The sequence below is a fragment of the Neodiprion fabricii genome, chromosome 6, assembly GCF_021155785.1.
Source record: "Neodiprion fabricii isolate iyNeoFabr1 chromosome 6, iyNeoFabr1.1, whole genome shotgun sequence".
NCBI lineage: Eukaryota > Metazoa > Arthropoda > Insecta > Hymenoptera > Diprionidae > Neodiprion > Neodiprion fabricii.
The window spans coordinates 9,933,722-9,952,586 of NC_060244.1; the positions used below are offsets into that span (position 1 = coordinate 9,933,722).

Below are 18,865 nucleotides of genomic sequence, written 5' to 3' on the forward strand. Positions count from 1 at the left end.
TCTTTTTGCTTTTTTGTTTCCAATCCTCCACTCTAATTCGCAGTCATCGAATCGTTCACAATATTATTGTTATTATTGTTGTTGTCAATTTAAGCCGGATAAGTCGACTTTTTCGAAGTTTTTTTACTTTACTTAACTAATTTTTGGCAATTATTTAAATGATGCAATTAAATACTGACTCGCGAAAAATAAAATCCACTCGATAGTGATCGGTGCGTATATTCTCTTAGTCTGAGATTTGGCATTTGCTACTGATCGACTTTGTATATCGTTACGAAACTGTAAATATACGTGGACGAAAAATTGGCTCATTTATTTGATATACGTCCTTTATAGTTACTTGAATAAATTTGAAAACACGAATAAATAACGTAATAATATAAGCACTGATTGTACATTGATCTTTTATAAAATGAGGATAATAACGGACATGAGATTTATTTGTTGGGGTTTGAAGTTGCGTTCAATTTTTTTCTTCTACTTTCATTCCATTATATTGAAAACATGATCCAAACTAAATTTTCAGAACAATGCATTATTGTAGTTATTGCAGTTTTGCTGTTGGATGTACAAAAAAAGTTATGAAAAATTTTTCCTCGGCCATAATTCGATTCACCCCGTACGCGTTTAAATATTTGTAAATTCTATTTTAATTACAACATTCTATTATTATTGTTGTTTTCGTTGTTACCGGTTTTACAGAAATCGATTTTATTATGGAGACGGCAAGTAAATTTTCTCTGCTTCGTAAATTTCAATTTAATTCGATGCACTGTTTACAGAGATCGTCAATTTTTCATTTCATCTTCGTTGCAAGTCAGAATAGTAAATTGATGGTTCTGAATCGCTGATTTATCGAAACGAACGTATCATTTGGTAATATGCATAGCCATGCTTATCGGTAGAAAATCAACAGTCCCAATATATTAGAAGCTGACCAAACACCAAAACTTAACGCGTATATGTCACGGTAAAGTTAAAAAAAAGTCCGTGCGTTTATCGCGATATTGAATGAAGCACAAACCGCGACTCCGAAACACCCTAAACTTGCAAAGTTTGTCTTGGAATTGCTCTAACATTGCGAAAGAATGTATAAAATCCCAAAACCGCAACTGAAATGAATTAGGCACGCTATTAAATCTGAAATTAATTAAAAATCGGTAAAGTCATTTTGCCGTTTCGATTTCCGCACATAAAAATTTGAACTAAATTTCGCGAATATTTACTGAAAATTGCAGAGAAATTACCATTTTTTTAGCGCAAAGCTTCTACCATTTCTATTTTATGACCGAATTTTCAGATGTTTTTTTTTATACTAACAAATCCATCGAAATTCTCCAAGTCATTTCTTACAAATGAAAAATGATCTTGTACGAATGATTTCCACTACATAAATTAATTCTCTAAACCCAAAAAATCCCTTCCCTGTGTTGGCGGCACACTATATCGCAGTACGTACGCTCAAATATAATGAAAACTGACTTAAAAATCATCAAAAAGAAGATTTTTCTCAACCGCCAAAAAGCCCTGCCACTGCATTACTACTGTATTGGAGGCAAATGTTACAGAACATACGTATTTGCCCCATATTACCTGACGATCCGACACATTGTTTCATTTCTCTTGGTCTCGTTGCTTTGTTTCCTCGCATTCATTCCGTGATCCGATTTTATCTAACAAAATTCGTTGAACCGTCAGGTGACACCGCCGTTGGACGTGGAGACGCTCTCGCAGACTTTGAAAGAGAAGAACATCCTCCCATCGACGTTGAAGTTCGGATTCCTTGGGCTGGGAATCATGGGCAGCGGGATAGTCAAGAACTTGATAAATAGCGGCCACACTGTGATCGTCTGGAACAGAACACAAGAAAAGGTACGTACCTTCGTAAATTGTGACAATATCCTCGATCGTATCCCGAGGCTAAACTCAAGTGTCGTTACTACACTTGTTTCTCGCGTTTGTTTACCGTGCCGTCTACACAGTACATCTGTCCACATTTAACGATCCGTCATCATAACTTGACCGCACTTTTCCCGTATCTTCCGCGAAGAAAAGGGGGAACAATAAATCTTTGTTTCTCTCCTCGTTTCAAACCGTAATGAGCGTAATGTTAAATTAAGGTGCAGGCAATTTGTACTGCCATCTGCAACCAGGATGGAATACAATTGTGCCGAATAGATTGTCACTTTTTTCTTCTTTTTTTTTCTTTGTTGCTGTTATCGCACCCTTTTTACTTATTGTTTTTCTGTTTTCCCTACAACCGTCAACATTAATTAATACGTATCATACATTGAACGATAGACACAATGCTTAGCGTTACGAACCTCAACTTTTGTTGCCTATTTACAACATATGAAACATGACTATTCTGGTGGTCGCGATTATCTATACTGTACTAAGTGCTTGCGGTTTCTTAATCTTATTGATAATATCTAAAGCGTCGTGTTTAGTGCCGAGGAAAAACACTGAGGACCAGAACAATGACTGAAAAGTTTAGGGAATTTCAAACTTTACAGTTTATGTGAACTTTAACATTAAAAAATCACTGGTGATTGTTGTAATTTAACGATCGTGTTGACAAACACTGGGAAAATGATGCTATCCATACAGTTGTGCACGTACCGTACAGTATATTTTAATATTAGGTCTGAAAAGTATTTCAAATAATCTCTCGTTTCGGATTTTCGATGCATGTTTTGATTAAAATTTTTTTTTTCTAATCAAACACGAATTGGTCACTTTCGAATATGAAAGATGTGGATCAGAAAAACTTGCAAGTAAATAAATTTTTTAATAATGCGAACTAGAATTGATGATGAATACTCACAATCAGTGGGAATTGAAAATCATGAATAATGTATAAGAAAATCTGATTCAAGTTCTGAACGTATACGCGTATACTGCCAATTGACTGCTGATTGTGAGTATGAAAAACGTTCGGTATAGGTGAAAAAATAGCATGCAACGAAAAGACCAAAAAAACTTTGCCTGAAGCTTGAAAATCGACAAGAAAAGTAAACCGTGAGAAATGATCAAATGACTGAAATAACAAATTTCGGTTCTACAGCAAACTTAAATAAAATGTATTTCCGCGAATTACAACGATACTGACTTAGAATTATTCTCTGAGCGCCGAGACGAAAAATAATGAATTACAATGATAAAAACTTGTGCGAAAAAGTTACTTTTTCACGGGCGATATACGCATGACCGTTACATTACTCGCGTAGCGTTTTCACTTCCCGTAACATAAGCGTAAGTGAAGTAAGACTCACTTTACTCCGATATGGCTGGGAGGCATCCTACCGGAAAGGCTAGGCGTTCGTTAAGCCGAAACCCTGACGCATACAACTCTATCTTAACGTCGCGTTGTGTAAACTGTCTGTACTTACCATGGCGATATAAATGCAAGTAAACGCATTAATAGATGCTTCGTCGTGCCGCTGGTTTGAATATATCTATATGTACGTGTGTATACCTAGATAGCAACGAATTCTATTTCTACTTACGCATGTGTCAATTGTATAAGATTATCGGAATAACGTGACATGCCAAAGCAATTTGAAATCTATACAATTCACAGAGGTTTACGATTTCCAGACTGATCCACTCGGGTCAATTTTGCTTCTTCCGATCTGCTTGTAGAAAATTATCAACAATAAAAACTTAACGTTGGACAAAATTTTCTTCCTTTCTTTCTCTTTCTTTTCTTCCAATGGCTTTTGAAGATATAGATAAACAAATCGCTGGTTTTCGCCAAACGGATGAACATCTTCAAAGGAAATGCGACTTCAACTTTATAGACAGTAAAACAAATTCCTTCGAAAACTTGTTGTAGTCGACGTGTTGCTGCTTGTTACAGGGAGGGGAAATTAATTTCACAATACAATTCAGAAATTTTGTGAAACGGCTAAATACGGAATAAAAATACTGAACAAAACCAATCATTTATCACCTCAAATTTTTTTCTCCAAGAATTTCTTACGATTAGCTTGACGAATATATACATTTCTTTATTTATTCTGGATAATAGTTTTATCGTTGGCATGAGTTAGTTCGATTCGACAAACTGCACGTTTCGCAATTTTGTAAAACTGCAGTGAGTTCATTAGCTCGTGAATGAATCCGACACATGCAATTTTGGTACTAAAGATTTAAAATCGCTGATCGGGGGGAAAAAAATCTAAAGGAACAGAAAATAAAATGATTTACATGTCGATTTTCTTTCGTGGACAAACACCGACTTAAGTTTATTCGTGTAATAAGACACGGTATACCAGAAGACGCTTTACGTTGCGCTTCTTGCTTTTACAAGAGATTTTCACCGGGTATCGAAACACAGGCCAAAGCATTTTGTGTATTGTTTTGTTGTTTTCTTTTTTTTCGCTGTCACAAAAATTAACACGGCTATAGTCTGTATCTGCGCATTCTAAAAAGACACTTTGAAAGCGTCGGTGGTTGTTTGAATTTGCCAACACAACGCGTGTTATTAAGTATACGCTATCACAACCGTTTCCGGTCATGCCAATTCAGCTGATTTGCCATCCATCCGTCTATACAATTGCCGTTTGTATGACGCGCGCTTTCTAAGACTTACTTGTAATCAATTATTAATACTTTAGTATTGGCAAAATTTTACATGGGAAGCAATTCGAGCTTAGACATTTTTGTTCTATTTATTATCCTCTCCAGTTGGTGTTAGTGTTTTTTTTTTTTTTGCTTTCTATTAGTTTATCCGAAAACGTTTTAAGTATCCATTTATTCTTGCAGATTTACAAATCGATGAAAAGGTCGCGATGTACGTATTTCATATTTAGTAGCAGTGAAATTAACATTTCGGACCAACAGTTCTTGACAATACTACAAGTTGTACGCCTTTAAATGATAGTTTGAGATTCAATATTTCCACTTACAGAGTACCGAAAGGGAATCAGTCGATCTGCTGGCCATTGATTGGTCATTAAAACGATCTTCTAAATTTAGGTGACGCTGAAATTCGACTCGGGGAAATGTAATTGGAAACTTTCTCTTTGTCTTGACTTACATTGTACTTGATAATTGAATTTACGTCATACAGCTGACCTTTATCGCATCCATATGTTTATTCAGAGGAAATTTGATACAACAAAAAGGAAAAAAAGGAAAATAATGAGCTTCATCAGATTTTTGTTAGGTGTTAAAACGAAAATTCCATAGATTAGTTTTGGAAAAAAGAATAGGGGTTAAAAAATATCGAGTTGCGATTAATTTCACGGTGTATAAAACGTATTTACGCTCTATTGTACGTTTCTTACGGCATATTCGAGAAAACTTGAAAAGGTTAAACAGAAAAATCAACGTAGCACATATATATCATACAGTAATATTTATTTATTTATCATTCTCCCAAATAATTACGTCATTAACATGATGGCAGGCCTCAAAATTCGTTGCCAACGCACTGCGGCACGGTGGTCTTTGCTTCATTAATTACAACTATTTAACATCAGCAGGTATTTTCAATGCCTGTGTCCGTTGCAGCATAAATTTATAAAGCTTTTCTCAAGCCACGTGTGCAATCTATTGTAGTCTATTGCTCATACAAAAAAAAAAAGAATATTTACAAGTCGTTTTAATAATATTTACTAGCGGACATGCGACGTAAATTTACGAGATCACGTCTTCGTGTCTGCATTACATGCATAATGTTGTTCAAGTTTCATTAAGGCATCATTTAACGCATTATATATATATTTTTTTTTTTTAAGTGACTTCTGAACAGCGAGAGTGAAATTATTTTATTCTGTATATTTATTGGAAATACGTATTATTTTTTGATTTTTGCATTCTCCGTAGGCATGGGCTCGCTTTTGCAATACATTCCTTCGGATAATGCAAAAATTAAAAAATTGAAAATACATATATATATATATGTATACAAGGTGAATTTGTATATTTGTGTAATGCGTGTGCGCCTACCGAAGTATCGTGATAATTAACTTCACGGTTTTTCGTTGAAAACAATGATAACATAAAAATGCGTTAAATTTCCTTTGTTTTTGGTTAGATTTTCTGAAATATCTTTTCACATTCGCATTCAGTCGGCAAAGTTTGGACCATCACCTTGTATTTCAATAACAAATCAACGGGTACGATATTTTTTCTGCTTTTAATTAAAATTTTACGTCTCCGATAATTGGGTTGCCTGAGATCATCTACGTGCGGAGTATTACACCGCAGTGTATTTTGGTATCCTTTCAGAGGCTTTATTCATAGATATAATGTAAGTGCATTCTTGTGCTATTGGGTACTTTTTTTTTTGAAATTCTTTCTCATTTCATCCGTCAGTCGAAAGTCAAAGGTCAAAATTTTTTCAAGTCGCTCGCAGCCAACTGCGTACTTTTTCGTACAGACAAACAAGTTCCAACTTATTGATCTCCGCTGTCCGGTTTCTGCACGGACTAGTATTTTTTTTTCTTTTTTTTATCCGCCACGTAGTTCTTACGTAATTCTCTTCCAACCTACTTCCATTTTTTCAACATCTTATCTCACTACTGATACAATTTGTGACAATTACATCAAGTATTCTGCAGAATTATTAAATCACAAAACGATAATGGACAACCGTGAAATTTCGAGAGAGGAAATTATGTACAGTACAAATACTGGCATTAATCAAGGATCGTGTTGTCGTTCGTTCATTTTCCCTAATTTTTATTCAGCTACGACGATATATAGTATATATGAATTCCATTTTAACAATTTTTTTTTTCCATTTTATGTTTAAACTTGATGTACTTTTATTTAGATGAGAGACCAGAATTTGTCCTCTTTAGAACACTTTTCTGCAGCACGCAGCACAAAGTATACAAACAATCAACCCATATACATATGTATCTATAAACATCTGCTAATGCTGCAACGGACAAGAAATATATATTATTAAAAATATTATATATAATATATGTAAGTTCTCACATTGAAGTCGGAGATAAATAATTTCTTCTGAATTTTTTTTCCTACATAAAATACATATAGTTTCGTTGCCTATACAATATTACATATTACAGTATTTATATTTATTCATTTATTTTTGATATTCATAGAATTTTTACTAATTTGGCTTACAAAAGATATAATTGCTCTCCGATTCGTTTATTAGACGTTGCCTGGAGTAATCAGAAAACAATATATCATGATGGCAGACAATACAGTGATGCGATAGTGATAATCAATTTCTTTTTCTTCCGTTTTTTCTTGTCGGGGGGGGAATTGGTAGCATCTCCAATTTCGTGTGAAGATTTTTTCCATTGCAAATTTCCCTACAAGCTATGTAATCGGATCTCGAAGCAGAATTTTTTCAATTTTTCTTTCTCGCAATTTCAACTCGTTGTGCACGCAACAGCTTATGCGTAACCTAAATAAGTTCTACCCCCGGAAGATGTAACCGCGCGTAACAATGAAGTTTCTAAAAATACCGTAAGTCACTGTACTGTCGAAGAAGTTTAAGACTGAAAGGAAACAGTTGGACTCTGGTTCTGATTTTTATCAATTCTTTTCTAATGCTGAATTCTTTCCGTGTTTTCGGCATTCTTTGCTATAGATAATCTTCGAAATGGAAAATGAAACATGTCTGATTTAGAAATCGCGTCGTGTAAACTAAAAGGAGGTAGATATGGTTTTCAGTAAGCACAAACATTTGCGATACTTGTAACACTGTGAGATTAGTCCCACGTGTACAATCATTGTATATCTAACATATCAATTAACGTACATAATTGCGTTAATTGCGATCTGCAGTATCGAGTCCATACGTATGCGAAGTTTCTAATGCATTTAAATAGTTCGCATCTTCTATTAAATTGGTGTTACTACGTAGGTATAATGGAATTCTTAATCGATTAGCTATTTATTTTTTTCGTGTATTTATATATATATATGTATACATATGCGTATATGTGTATGTGTTGAGTTTTCACACACATGTGATTTCTTGAAAGCTTAGTACAGGACCATTTTTCTCTGCCATTTGATTGTGGAACTCTGATAATTACGTATTACACCCGTTCTTATGAAAGTTGTGTAGAATTATTAGAGTCCTCTTTATGCGTACTTGCTCAAAGGAAACTAAGCCTCGATCATTTTTTTTGTAGCTTTTTTTGCCTACCTGATTTTTTTCATTGGTTCCGTTCGCTATCAAAAACTGTACGATTGTTTTTAATTTATTTATTTTTTCAATCCGTACTTCTAAAACCAACCAAATGATAATGTTGTGTGGTCTGCGTTGGCTGAGCGGCTCTGTTCATGTGACGAAATTATATTTCAATATTGTGTAATCTCGATTTCCAAAGGAACACTCCGGAGCGATAAGTCTGATAACGGATTATTAAAAAATAACGTAACGTACCATTGAACGTATGAAACCATTTTTTTTTTTCCTTCTACTCTTTATTTTGTTTTTACATAACAATCTTAGGTACGCGAACAGTCCATAAAATTTTTTTATTGTGTGAGTGTGTGCGTGTGCGCGCGTGTGTCTAAATTTACTGTACAGTTATATTAACTAAGTATGTACGGGTGTGTGTGTTTGTATATATATATATATATATGACATATAGTAACTTTTAGTCAATTTCTGGACTTTGTTGTTGTTTATTTATTTATTAATTTTTTTTGTTCTTGCAAAAAAATATTATTATCAAAGCGACTGTTTGTCTTGTATACGCAGTTTACACCATTTAATTGATTTTTTACTACATATTATGTATAACTATAATTGCAACTTTCGATACTACATTGGACAAATTTTTCTACTTCACGTTACGCTAAACACGCGTAGGTATGGCTGTTATATAGTTATGCTCGTTAAACGATGATAAGAATTTAATCGCACGTATTTATAGGAATTATTTTCCGATATATCACGGGAATAATAAAAATTAAACAAAAGTAGGCTTTTTTTTACCATTTTATCGGAAATATAATAGGGTGATAAATCTTATCGGTAAACTATTATGTTTTATGCTTTACACGGTAAATTTGTAAAAATAACGAGTAGAAAAGAATACGGAAATTTTGTTTTTTTGCATAATCGCGTACATATTCGAAGAATTGACATGGTTTTTTTTTTTTCAATATTCCTATCTGTTGAGTCTTGGTATTTCGAGGAGATATCAAAACTGTTGTTTTTGTATGCAAAGAGCTATAACAACAATACATCATTGTGGTACTTGATAGTATTCTCTAGATGAATTTGTCACACAATATATCACGATAGTTTTTTCACAGACAGTGGAATGTATCGTGATATCGAACATACTGAAAGCCGTAATTTATTTCAATCTTATAATTGTAATTTTTTCTCTCGATCTAGTTTTTTTCTTTCCTTAAAAACATTGAAGAAAAACCCATCTAAGATGGTTAACTTGTTGAATTGATTGTTTATTCAATTATTTATGTGCATAGCACAGTGAAAAAACAATCTTTTTAGGTACTTTTGCCGTATCATTTTTTCTAATTTATTTATTTATATATACATATAATATATATATATATGTACTAATTTCATTATTCAATAGAACAACATACGAATTACTATATTTGTAATCGTACAATTATTAAAAATTAAAACATCGAACTACCAAAAAAAAAAAAAAAAATCCCGCGTTGTTTACCAACTACGCAGCAACAAATCGCGTAACTGAAATTTCTGGAAGCCTGTAGACTAAACAACGGGGGCCCATTTTATTTTTATTTTCTCACTGACACATAAAGTTAGCCTATATACTTAAGCAGTAAAATAGACGAAACTCACGAACGTATGCAGGAGATGGATTATTAATTTCGATATAGCGTCGAAATCAGTAAATCGAGACCCGAGGATAATTTAAAGTGTAAAGTCAATAGCTCGCTGGACACATTCGCGTTTCCAAATTTTTTTTTTTGTTTATTTTTACATGGGAATCGATTACGTTTGACTTGAGTGTATAGGAATCTTTGACCTTGCGTATACGTATATGTGTGTATATATGTATACTAGGGTGGCGCCGATTTAGGACTATAACGAATTATTCATCAGACGCCCCCCACGTCGACTCGCGATAATTCAAAAAAAAAAAAAAAGTCAAATTTTTCCAGATTTTTATCTCAATTCTAACCCCTCCCTATAAGAGGGTGAATTTTCCTATTCAAAATACACGTGTTTCGATTATAATCTCAAAATATATTTTATGGTAAGTTAAAGCAATAATTTTCAAAATTATCTGTGAACTACAGAATGAAACATTCACATCATCATTCCAGGTAATCTAGTCGAATTACAGACCCTCTAAATCTGACTTTTTTTTTTCATTTGGTGGGCGTGCAATTCGTCTAATTTGCCTGGTATGACGATGCGAATTTTTTATCAGATAGTAGCATTAATGCCCACTGAAATCTCGCAGTTACCAAATGTTTTGAAAATTATTACACTTACAATAAAATATATGCTGAGAATATAGCCACGTGTATTTTTAATGGGGAAATCCAACCTCCTTACGTGCAGGAGTTATAGTTGAGATAAAAATCTGTAAAAAAAAAAAAATAAAAAAAGAATAGAAAACTAGGGAATTGTTTTCAAATTATTTGGAGTCGATTCGGGGGGCGTCTGATAAAAAATTGGCCCGAGCCCTACATAAGAACCACTCTAACGTTTACATATACCCATAAGTATGCATATATTTGAAATTGACACTGTTATACGTGAGATACAAATATATTAAATATGTTATCTGTAAAGGTTTCATATAGAAATCGTTTAATAGTGAAGAGTTCAAGTCATCAACAATAATACTGCATGCGGTCGGTTTTTTTTTTCCAACTCGATGATAGATAGTTATAATCGATACATTGACTCTCTGCAGGATGATTATAAATGAAACTTTGATATTGTATATTTTAATTGCGATTCAACTCTACACAAATATAAGGAGTTTCAATTCGAATAATCTGAAGAGTCATTATACTTGAACTCACATGATTCCTGTGGAATCTTTGGTAATTTTTTTCTTTTTTTTTTTTCTCGAAGTATTTTAAGTTCACCGATCAAAACCATATATATGTGGCAGCTCGATTTTTTTTTCTTCATTTTTCACTTTAATTGCAAAATTAACATATTTTTTAATGTCTTTTCGAGGCAGAAACAACATCATTAATGTATTCCACTTCAAATTTCAAAGATTGTTCGGATCAAAACTCCAGGGTCCATACATTTATATACAAAATATCACACATGTAAAGTTTATTCTTACAAACCGTTCTCTGTGTATCGAGAATCGACTGCTTGTTTTACAATTTCATTTATTAATCTATTATTATTATTTTGTGTTGACGTTTCCAATTAATTAATTCATTCATTTATTTATTTATTCTTCATACTTCCTTCAATTACCTATTTGTCCTCAGTTTCTGCAATGTATGGTCTCTTATTGGCACTCCATGCAAAATCCGTTTTTATATGAAAAGAACTGTCTCGCAGGTAACTGCCGCATTAGGTATTAATCTCACACTCGACTTGAACAGCATCTTCATTTCTTGCTCCTCGAATTACGTTCTCCTTTACATTTTCGCAAACCATTATTTTCTTCGTTCTTTTATTTTGTATCCGTCTTTTTTTTTCATGTTTATTTATTAATTTTTCATTCCCACACTTGTTATTTCACCGCTCATTTCTGAGCTCAATATTGCAAACATTACTTTTCGTACTCTAATTGAAAACACAAACGAGCGCGAGAAATTGACTGAATCAGATCGAAAAAAAAAATAAATAAATAAAAAATAAAACAAAATACAAATCGAAGCTGAAAGTATATTCCTCACACCGCGCGCACATGACGGAAAAAACTTGGAAAACCAAAATAAAAGAAAAAAAAAGTAATAATAATATACGAATTTCAGTCCCTTTTCGTATCACGAATATAATCATAATCATCACAAAGTCTCCGACCTCTTCTGTTTCGATTACTACCGCAAATCCATCCGGAGACAACCTTGGCACCGATTAACCGCCCGAGGATCGTATCGTCCGCGGTAACGTAATTATTACCGTCTGCACGACGTACTTCGCCCCTTTTCAGTCGTCCCGGATGATCGTCCTAGAGCCGAGTTTCCCGTGGTATGTCAGGCAGGCTGGTACCACTCGACAACAGTCCAAGGCCTTCGACGATGTCGCGTGGCTCCCCGGCCAACGCCCCCGCACTCGCACCGCGAAAGACTGGAGCGTCGGTGCCGTCGCCGCGTTCGCAGCTCGACGAGAATTTCCTCAATCCGCGAACGGGAGTTGAAAATGTCGATATATCTAGGGGCGGATGCATCGGGGGCGGAGGACCGTGTTCTATGTAATTGATATGGAGACCGTCCTGCAATCCACTGGTGGCCTGAGGGCTTGTGGATTCTGATATTTCGGTCGGAGTATAGTAGACGCTGTTTATGTCGTCCAAGCTAGCTCCACCCTCCACCAGCTTGTTTATTTTCGCCTTGAAGTACGTGTCCATACCGGTAATGTCGTTGGGGTCGAACACTATCGAGTCACTCTTGCCGCAAGAACCGCTTCTGCAATTGTCGAGGTAAAGACTCGGCAGGTTTTCCAATACCTTGTTCAACGTCTGCTGCTGGTATTTGTAACTCTCCCGGAAACGGAGCACTTGGTGCGCGCTGAATTTACGTATCTTGTTCCGCTGGAAGACGTAATTCTCTCGGACCCAGTTCAGTTGACCCGTTGAATAATCTCGGACTCGTTTCACCTGCGCAATTCGTACACATAAAACGGGTTTAGTTGAACCTTTGTCGTTTTGCGTTATTTTCTTTGAAGGAATTCACGTATAATGATACGTATTAAGGAAGGAAAGGGATGAGTTCGTTAACACAATTTCATGAAAAAGTAACAAAAATCAAATCTCCTCTGCGTCTGTGGAGAGAAGAAAATGAACTACAGGAACTTTGATCGATTTTACGTCTACGTACCTGATCGTAGTACTGTCCGCGAAGTGCTGTCAGATGGCTGGTTCCGTAATCGCGAATGTCTCTGATGTGACGCATCTGTCCCTCGTAGCTGTCCCGTATCCATTCGACCTGCTCGGCGCAATTATCCTTTATTCTGTGCACCTGCTGGGTGTAATTCTCCCTCAGCCTTTCTAGCTGCTGACTTTTGTACTGTTCTATATTGTCGAGCATCTGGTGTATCTGTTTGGCACGAGGCGTGACACCCACCTTCTTGCAGCAACAGCACCAACGCTCGCATCCGCATCTAACAAACAAACGACAGAAAAAAGACGATCAGTTATTAAAAAAACGAATATTTTTTTCTTTCGCTTTCGGTACGGTTTTTCCTTCATCCTCAAATTATACCACATTTTACGCCCAGAGTCAGTGCGGACTCGGAAACGGTCGGTAAAACTAGTTACAATGGTAGAATATTGCAAGTAAAACGTATAACACGAACAGTGGTTATATGACTTGCCAGGCTGATATAACTGAGACGATTCAATTTTCCTATGAAAGTAAAATATCTTTGACTTTAGTTGAAATAGCTAAAATGATATCAGTTTGATTTTTATCACCACAAACCGTTTCCCAGTCCGGATCATTTTTCTACGCTATTAATACAGGATAAAATCAAATTTTTGTGAGACTAAATAACCGAATGTATACATTAACATGTATACGGTATGACTTGAGTTGGACCTAACGTGAACTCTTCCGGGTTTGAAAGGTTGAAAATCAAATGTGTTAAAATTTCATTGTCTTTCGAATTCGTTAGTACCGGTCAAGTCCTAATCGCGTGTGAAATTTTACCGTCGATACGGAGAAACATTATCGCCCGCGATTTTTTTTTGTCAAATAGCACACCGCCAGCCTCCTTTAACAATAGACATATGGAATAAATTTTATTGTGAAGCATGAGACTCGGCATAAAGAATATATTTCAGTGCGTACTGATTAGGTGTTGGTGAAAAAGTATCAACGTTATCTTTCGGTTCAGGTTAATGATATTCCAGGACTGATTCTTAACATTCGTGAATGAGATTCATCCAAAAGGCGCATATACTTGAGATTTAAAAATTCGATTGCTATAGAAAGTATCCGGGCAACCGATGTTCTAAATCGCCGTTTCCACGCATACTTTTGTCTAATTACTGATTCTCCTGTGTTTCATACCGATGTACTCGTACATATGTGCATGCATCTATTATCCTTGTTGTTTTTATCCGTGTCTGAAAGTGAAACGTGCACTTGACGGGATGTAAAATGCCGCGGCAATACTCTTATACATGTGAGTGTGTTTGTGTATGTGTGTATACATGTATATCCGGTTTGAAAATGCACGTATAGAGCGTCATCGGTTCTTCGTGTACTCACTTGTTGAAAAGGTACCGAAGGAACTGTACGAACAGAGTGATGATGAGAAATCCGGCCGCGCACGCAGCGCCGACCGCGATGCTGAGTATTTTTGTCTCGTAGTAGGTGATCCGATCCATGTGAAGAGTGACGTAGGTTGTAGCGTTGGCTATGGGATTTACCGCGAAGCATTTGTAGACGCCGACGTCCTCGCGTAGCAGCCTTTCGATGTACAACGAGCCGTTATCGAGCACCCTGACCCTGTCGTCGACGGTCTTTACGTCGGCCCTGTGCGAGGCGGGATGACTGACGAAGGCGTCGGGGAACGAGGGATCCGGGTTCCAGTGGAATATCCGCAGGCTCGGGGTGACCCAGGTTATCGAGGGAGCCGGGTTGCCGTTGAACTCGCACTCGAGGAGCACGGAGCTGAGAAGAACGTACTCGGCCGGGGAAGTGGCGAAGGCCAACGTAGGGGCTGTGCAGTTGAGGTAACGAAGGGTGAAGAGCATGTCGCCGTTGTCGACGGTTTCGGTCCCGCATTTCAGTCCCGTCTCGAAGGCGGCCGTGTGCTCGTGACTCTCGGCCCATTTTACAAACCAAAACATGCGGCAGTCGCACGCCCACGAGTTATTCGCAAGGTCCAGTTCCTCCAGAGGAAGGGACGCAAGGGAGGCCGGGAGGAAGGCGAGGTTGTTGTGCCTCATGTCGAGTTTCCGAAGAGCCGGCGTGTCCTCGAACGCCTTTGAGGCGAAATCCCGGAGCGAGGCGTTGCTCACAACGATGCTCTGGAGGTTCGACAAACCGGCGAAACTCCCATCCCGTATCTCCTCGATTTTTGTACCGGACAATATCAGCGATTCCAGACCGCTGACCGGTTTCCATATGTCGCGAGGTATCGAGGATATCTGAGTCCTCGCCAGGCTCAGCCAGCGAAGATTGGCCAGCCCTTGAAACGCGACGTTCGAAAGATTGGCGATCGGATTATCGCCGAGGTCGAGTCTCTCCAGATTCTCGAGGTCGGCGAAGAAGCCCCGGGGAATATGGTGGATGACATTGCCGTCGAGAGCGAGGAAGCGGAGTTTGCGAAGATCGGAAAACAAATGGGAAGGCGGCCTGGTCAGCCGGTTATTCGACAGTATCAACTCCCGTAGAGCTTTGTTGGGCGCGAAGCTGTGATCAGGTAGAGAGACTAGACGATTTCCGGCGACATTGAGGTAGCGGAGATGTTTCACCGGTGAGAATAGTTGGTAAGGTATGACGCTCAGTTTGTTCCGAGCTATGTGAAGTTCATCGAGCGATTCGAGACCCTGAAAACAGTTGTCGTCGATGCTGACGAGTCTGTTGTGCGTTAGGTTTAAAAATGTCAAATTCGCCAAAGATCTAAACACGTTGCCGGCCAACGACGCGATCTCGTTGTCACCTAGATCCAATCGCTCGAGAAGCGTAGCGCCTTGAAATGCCCCCGATTCTAAACTCTCTATGCCGCTTTTCCTCCACGTCAACATTCGCAGACGCTTTGCCGGGGTTAAAATCGTCGCTATTATACTCGACGTTCTTACATTCACAAGGGAAACAAATCCCACGTCCTCCGACAGTCCCAGACCGCCGAAATTTCGATTCGAACACGACAAAGCCGACGTTCCGTTCGCATCGATGCCGCATACGCAACCCTCCGCGCAATTTCTCGTTGATGCTGCTGCATCGGCGGTGCCGACGATGACGGATACCAAGATAACCGTCATCAGCCAACCCCAAACCATCAGCCGCGACATCATCTATTCTTCCCCTGATACCTGCAACGTGATGGTGTCCGATGCAACACGCCTCTTCCATCTCCTATCGGCGACGGTTACTGACTCTGCGTCACCCCCTCTACCCCCTGACCATGGCTATATGTCGCCGGGATCCGCGAACGTCTTATATATTTTAGCGTTGCGAAAAAATTTTGCTTCCCTCTCCCCTCCTCCTCCTCGCAACCCCGCTCTTCCTTTGTTATATCGCCGTTTCGTTTTTATTCTTTTATTATTATTATTACTGTTATTCCATATTGACGGAAGTGTTTGGTTAGAATTTTAATTGATCGATTTTCTTTTTTCGAGTTTTTTTAAAATTTGAATTTATGCAATGTTAATCCCACTTGCGTTGTCGTCGATGATATTTAATTCACTGTATTGTTAACGTTACCGGGAACCGGGTTTACTTCCGGTTAAATATCAATAACGCGTTTACGCCAGGTGCATTGCGAAGGTTGTGTGACGTCGTGATAAGAGGAACCGCGATATAAGATAAACTTGCATCGCATACGTGTATACTGGACGTGCATATAAACTACGATTTTATTGTGTATCAATCGAACGGCGATATGTCTCCTTTTTTTCCTTCTTTTCTTTTTATAATGTATGTTACGTGCAAACTCGACCGTCGCTCGCGCGTGTCACATGACACGCTCTTCGCTCATTGCGCCGGGGATAACAGCCGGCGGTTAAACGTGCGTCGCGTAGCCGAATCAAAAACTGACTGCACGTCGACGGCGGCGGCCGCGGCAGCACCGACTACGCGATCATGGCCGCCGAGTCTCTCCGTTTCGCGCGGCGGCAACACCGCCGCCGAACCCGAACCCTCGGAATACGGTGAGAACGGCGAGACCGACGAGCGCATGGCCGACGCGACGCCGATGCTGACGCCGACGGCCGGCGGCCGCCTTCTTCTCTCGCTTACATATGTGTATACGTGTTGGATTGTATCTATAACGCGGAGAAACGACCGACCGAACGTACTCGAAGGTACGCGATGGCCTCCTTCCGTTCAACTCTTGATTCTCAGTGAAAAAACACTGCAAACTAAATCGCTACCGGGATAGACAGAGCGAGGAACGATGAAGGGAAAGGGACGCGATATGAAGAAAAAAATAGAACAGGAAACGAGCAAACGACCCCGGGTTAGGCTAGCATATACCGTTTCAGGGGCATAGCAGCTTGCTGGAATTGTTGCAGCTGGTCTTTTCCGTATTTCCTTCCTTTTCGTGGTGCTGGGAATGAATACATTTCACTTTCTCGGTGAGAAGGCGACGCGTGCTAGCAGCAACGGTTGCGGTCCTTTTCTCCTATCGATCTCTTTCGAATAATAACTTACATTGACGAATTTCTGAGCTGGTGTATAAGAAGGCAGGGGAAATTTTATCTAGGTGCTATAGTATGTTTATAATTTTATACCGAAACTCGACGTAGCTGCAATTTATTCTGTTCATATGCCTGCAAAAATGTAAAAGTAATTATATGAATTTGTAACGACTATGTGGTTGCGATTTCTTTTTCTAATCAACGATATAGTCGAACTACCGAGCTGAAATCTTTTTGCGATACTCTTAGACCTCGATTAAACACGTTTTAACACAATTGTACCTGGTACGACGTTGTTCTTGTTTCTCTATAACCAACTGCACTTCTGTAGAGACTTTTTTGATTCTACCATTCTGTTGCAGTATGCTTGCAGGGGCATTGATGAGCAAAATTTTTAATAATCATACTTTCTTGTCTCCGTTATTTTCGAGATATTTTAATCGCTCTGCAGTTTTGTATAATTGTACTTTTAAATTTCCACCTCTGGTAGGTGTGCCAAACAAACACGTGGCAGCCATTTTTGCACAAAGTACCCGCACGGAGCGTATGATAATATGTACATACATTGTATACGTTACCAATTTATCGTATAAGGTGATTTATTTTAACAATTATTGTTTATATTATCAAGGGAATTGCTTAAACTTTCTGCAAAGTGACAATCTATTTTTTCCACTAGCCTTATACCCTAAAAAGAGTTTACAAATAAAATTTACAATTTGTGAATTATTACACGATTCCGTAAGCTCGTTGCGTGGATTGTTTTCTTAGAAAGGTGGCAAAAATATTTCCACACGGACATAGACAGATCTGTATAAGATATTACATTTAAATCGGTCACCTTATCGAACATCTAAAACATCACGCCAGTCTTATCGCGATAGAAGTTCATCGAAATAAACACAAGTGATTATTGTATATTTTCAAGTTGATTCAACCCTATCGTCGAAAATCAACGTTTCGCATGTCTGGAAAGCGTAGTAGTCAACGCTGGCGTTCCCTTCGGTTGAACTTGGCTAATCTGTATGTACAGGAAGTTTTGCCGAAAATTAGCAAGATTATTCACGAATGGTGGAAAAATTCTGTAGAATTATTACGTTCTTAGGTTTACCGCGCTTCATTATTACTTCCTCCTCGCCTTCAACGAAACCAACATAGAATAAATATATTTCAACTTTCGCGAAAATTTGCTGATCGAGGGAGCGATTTCTCTCGACACGACTGTGAAGCCTTACAGACGGTATTGAGTTACAATTTATGTACAATCGGCATTCAATCACAAAGACTCGTATTCGCGTATTTCCTTCGTTTATGCCGTATCGTTACAGCCGCTCGGTCGAACATAAAACGAATGTTGTCTCAAAAAAAAAAAAAATCCCGGCACCGGTATCGTT

At 38.0% G+C, this 18,865-nt stretch overlaps 2 protein-coding genes across 2 annotated transcripts in view; one reads left to right on the forward strand and one right to left on the reverse strand.

Moving 5' to 3' along the window:
• Positions 1-18,865, forward strand: part of LOC124184207 (putative oxidoreductase GLYR1 homolog) — a 38,538-nt gene that overhangs the window by 6,325 nt on the left and 13,348 nt on the right. The window contains exon 7 of the mRNA XM_046573634.1: positions 1,699-1,872. Coding sequence (XP_046429590.1) covers positions 1,699-1,872 — 174 coding nt within the window. The remainder of the gene's footprint in view (positions 1-1,698; positions 1,873-18,865) is intronic.
• On the reverse strand, positions 6,380-16,934 carry LOC124184200 (leucine-rich repeat and immunoglobulin-like domain-containing nogo receptor-interacting protein 3). The gene is made up of 3 exons (XM_046573618.1): positions 14,374-16,934; positions 12,979-13,261; positions 6,380-12,758 (listed from the first exon to the last, which is right to left on the reverse strand). The coding sequence occupies exons 1-3, from the start codon at positions 16,125-16,127 to the stop codon at positions 12,111-12,113; spliced, it is 2,685 nt and encodes an 894-aa protein (XP_046429574.1). The 5' UTR covers positions 16,128-16,934; the 3' UTR covers positions 6,380-12,110.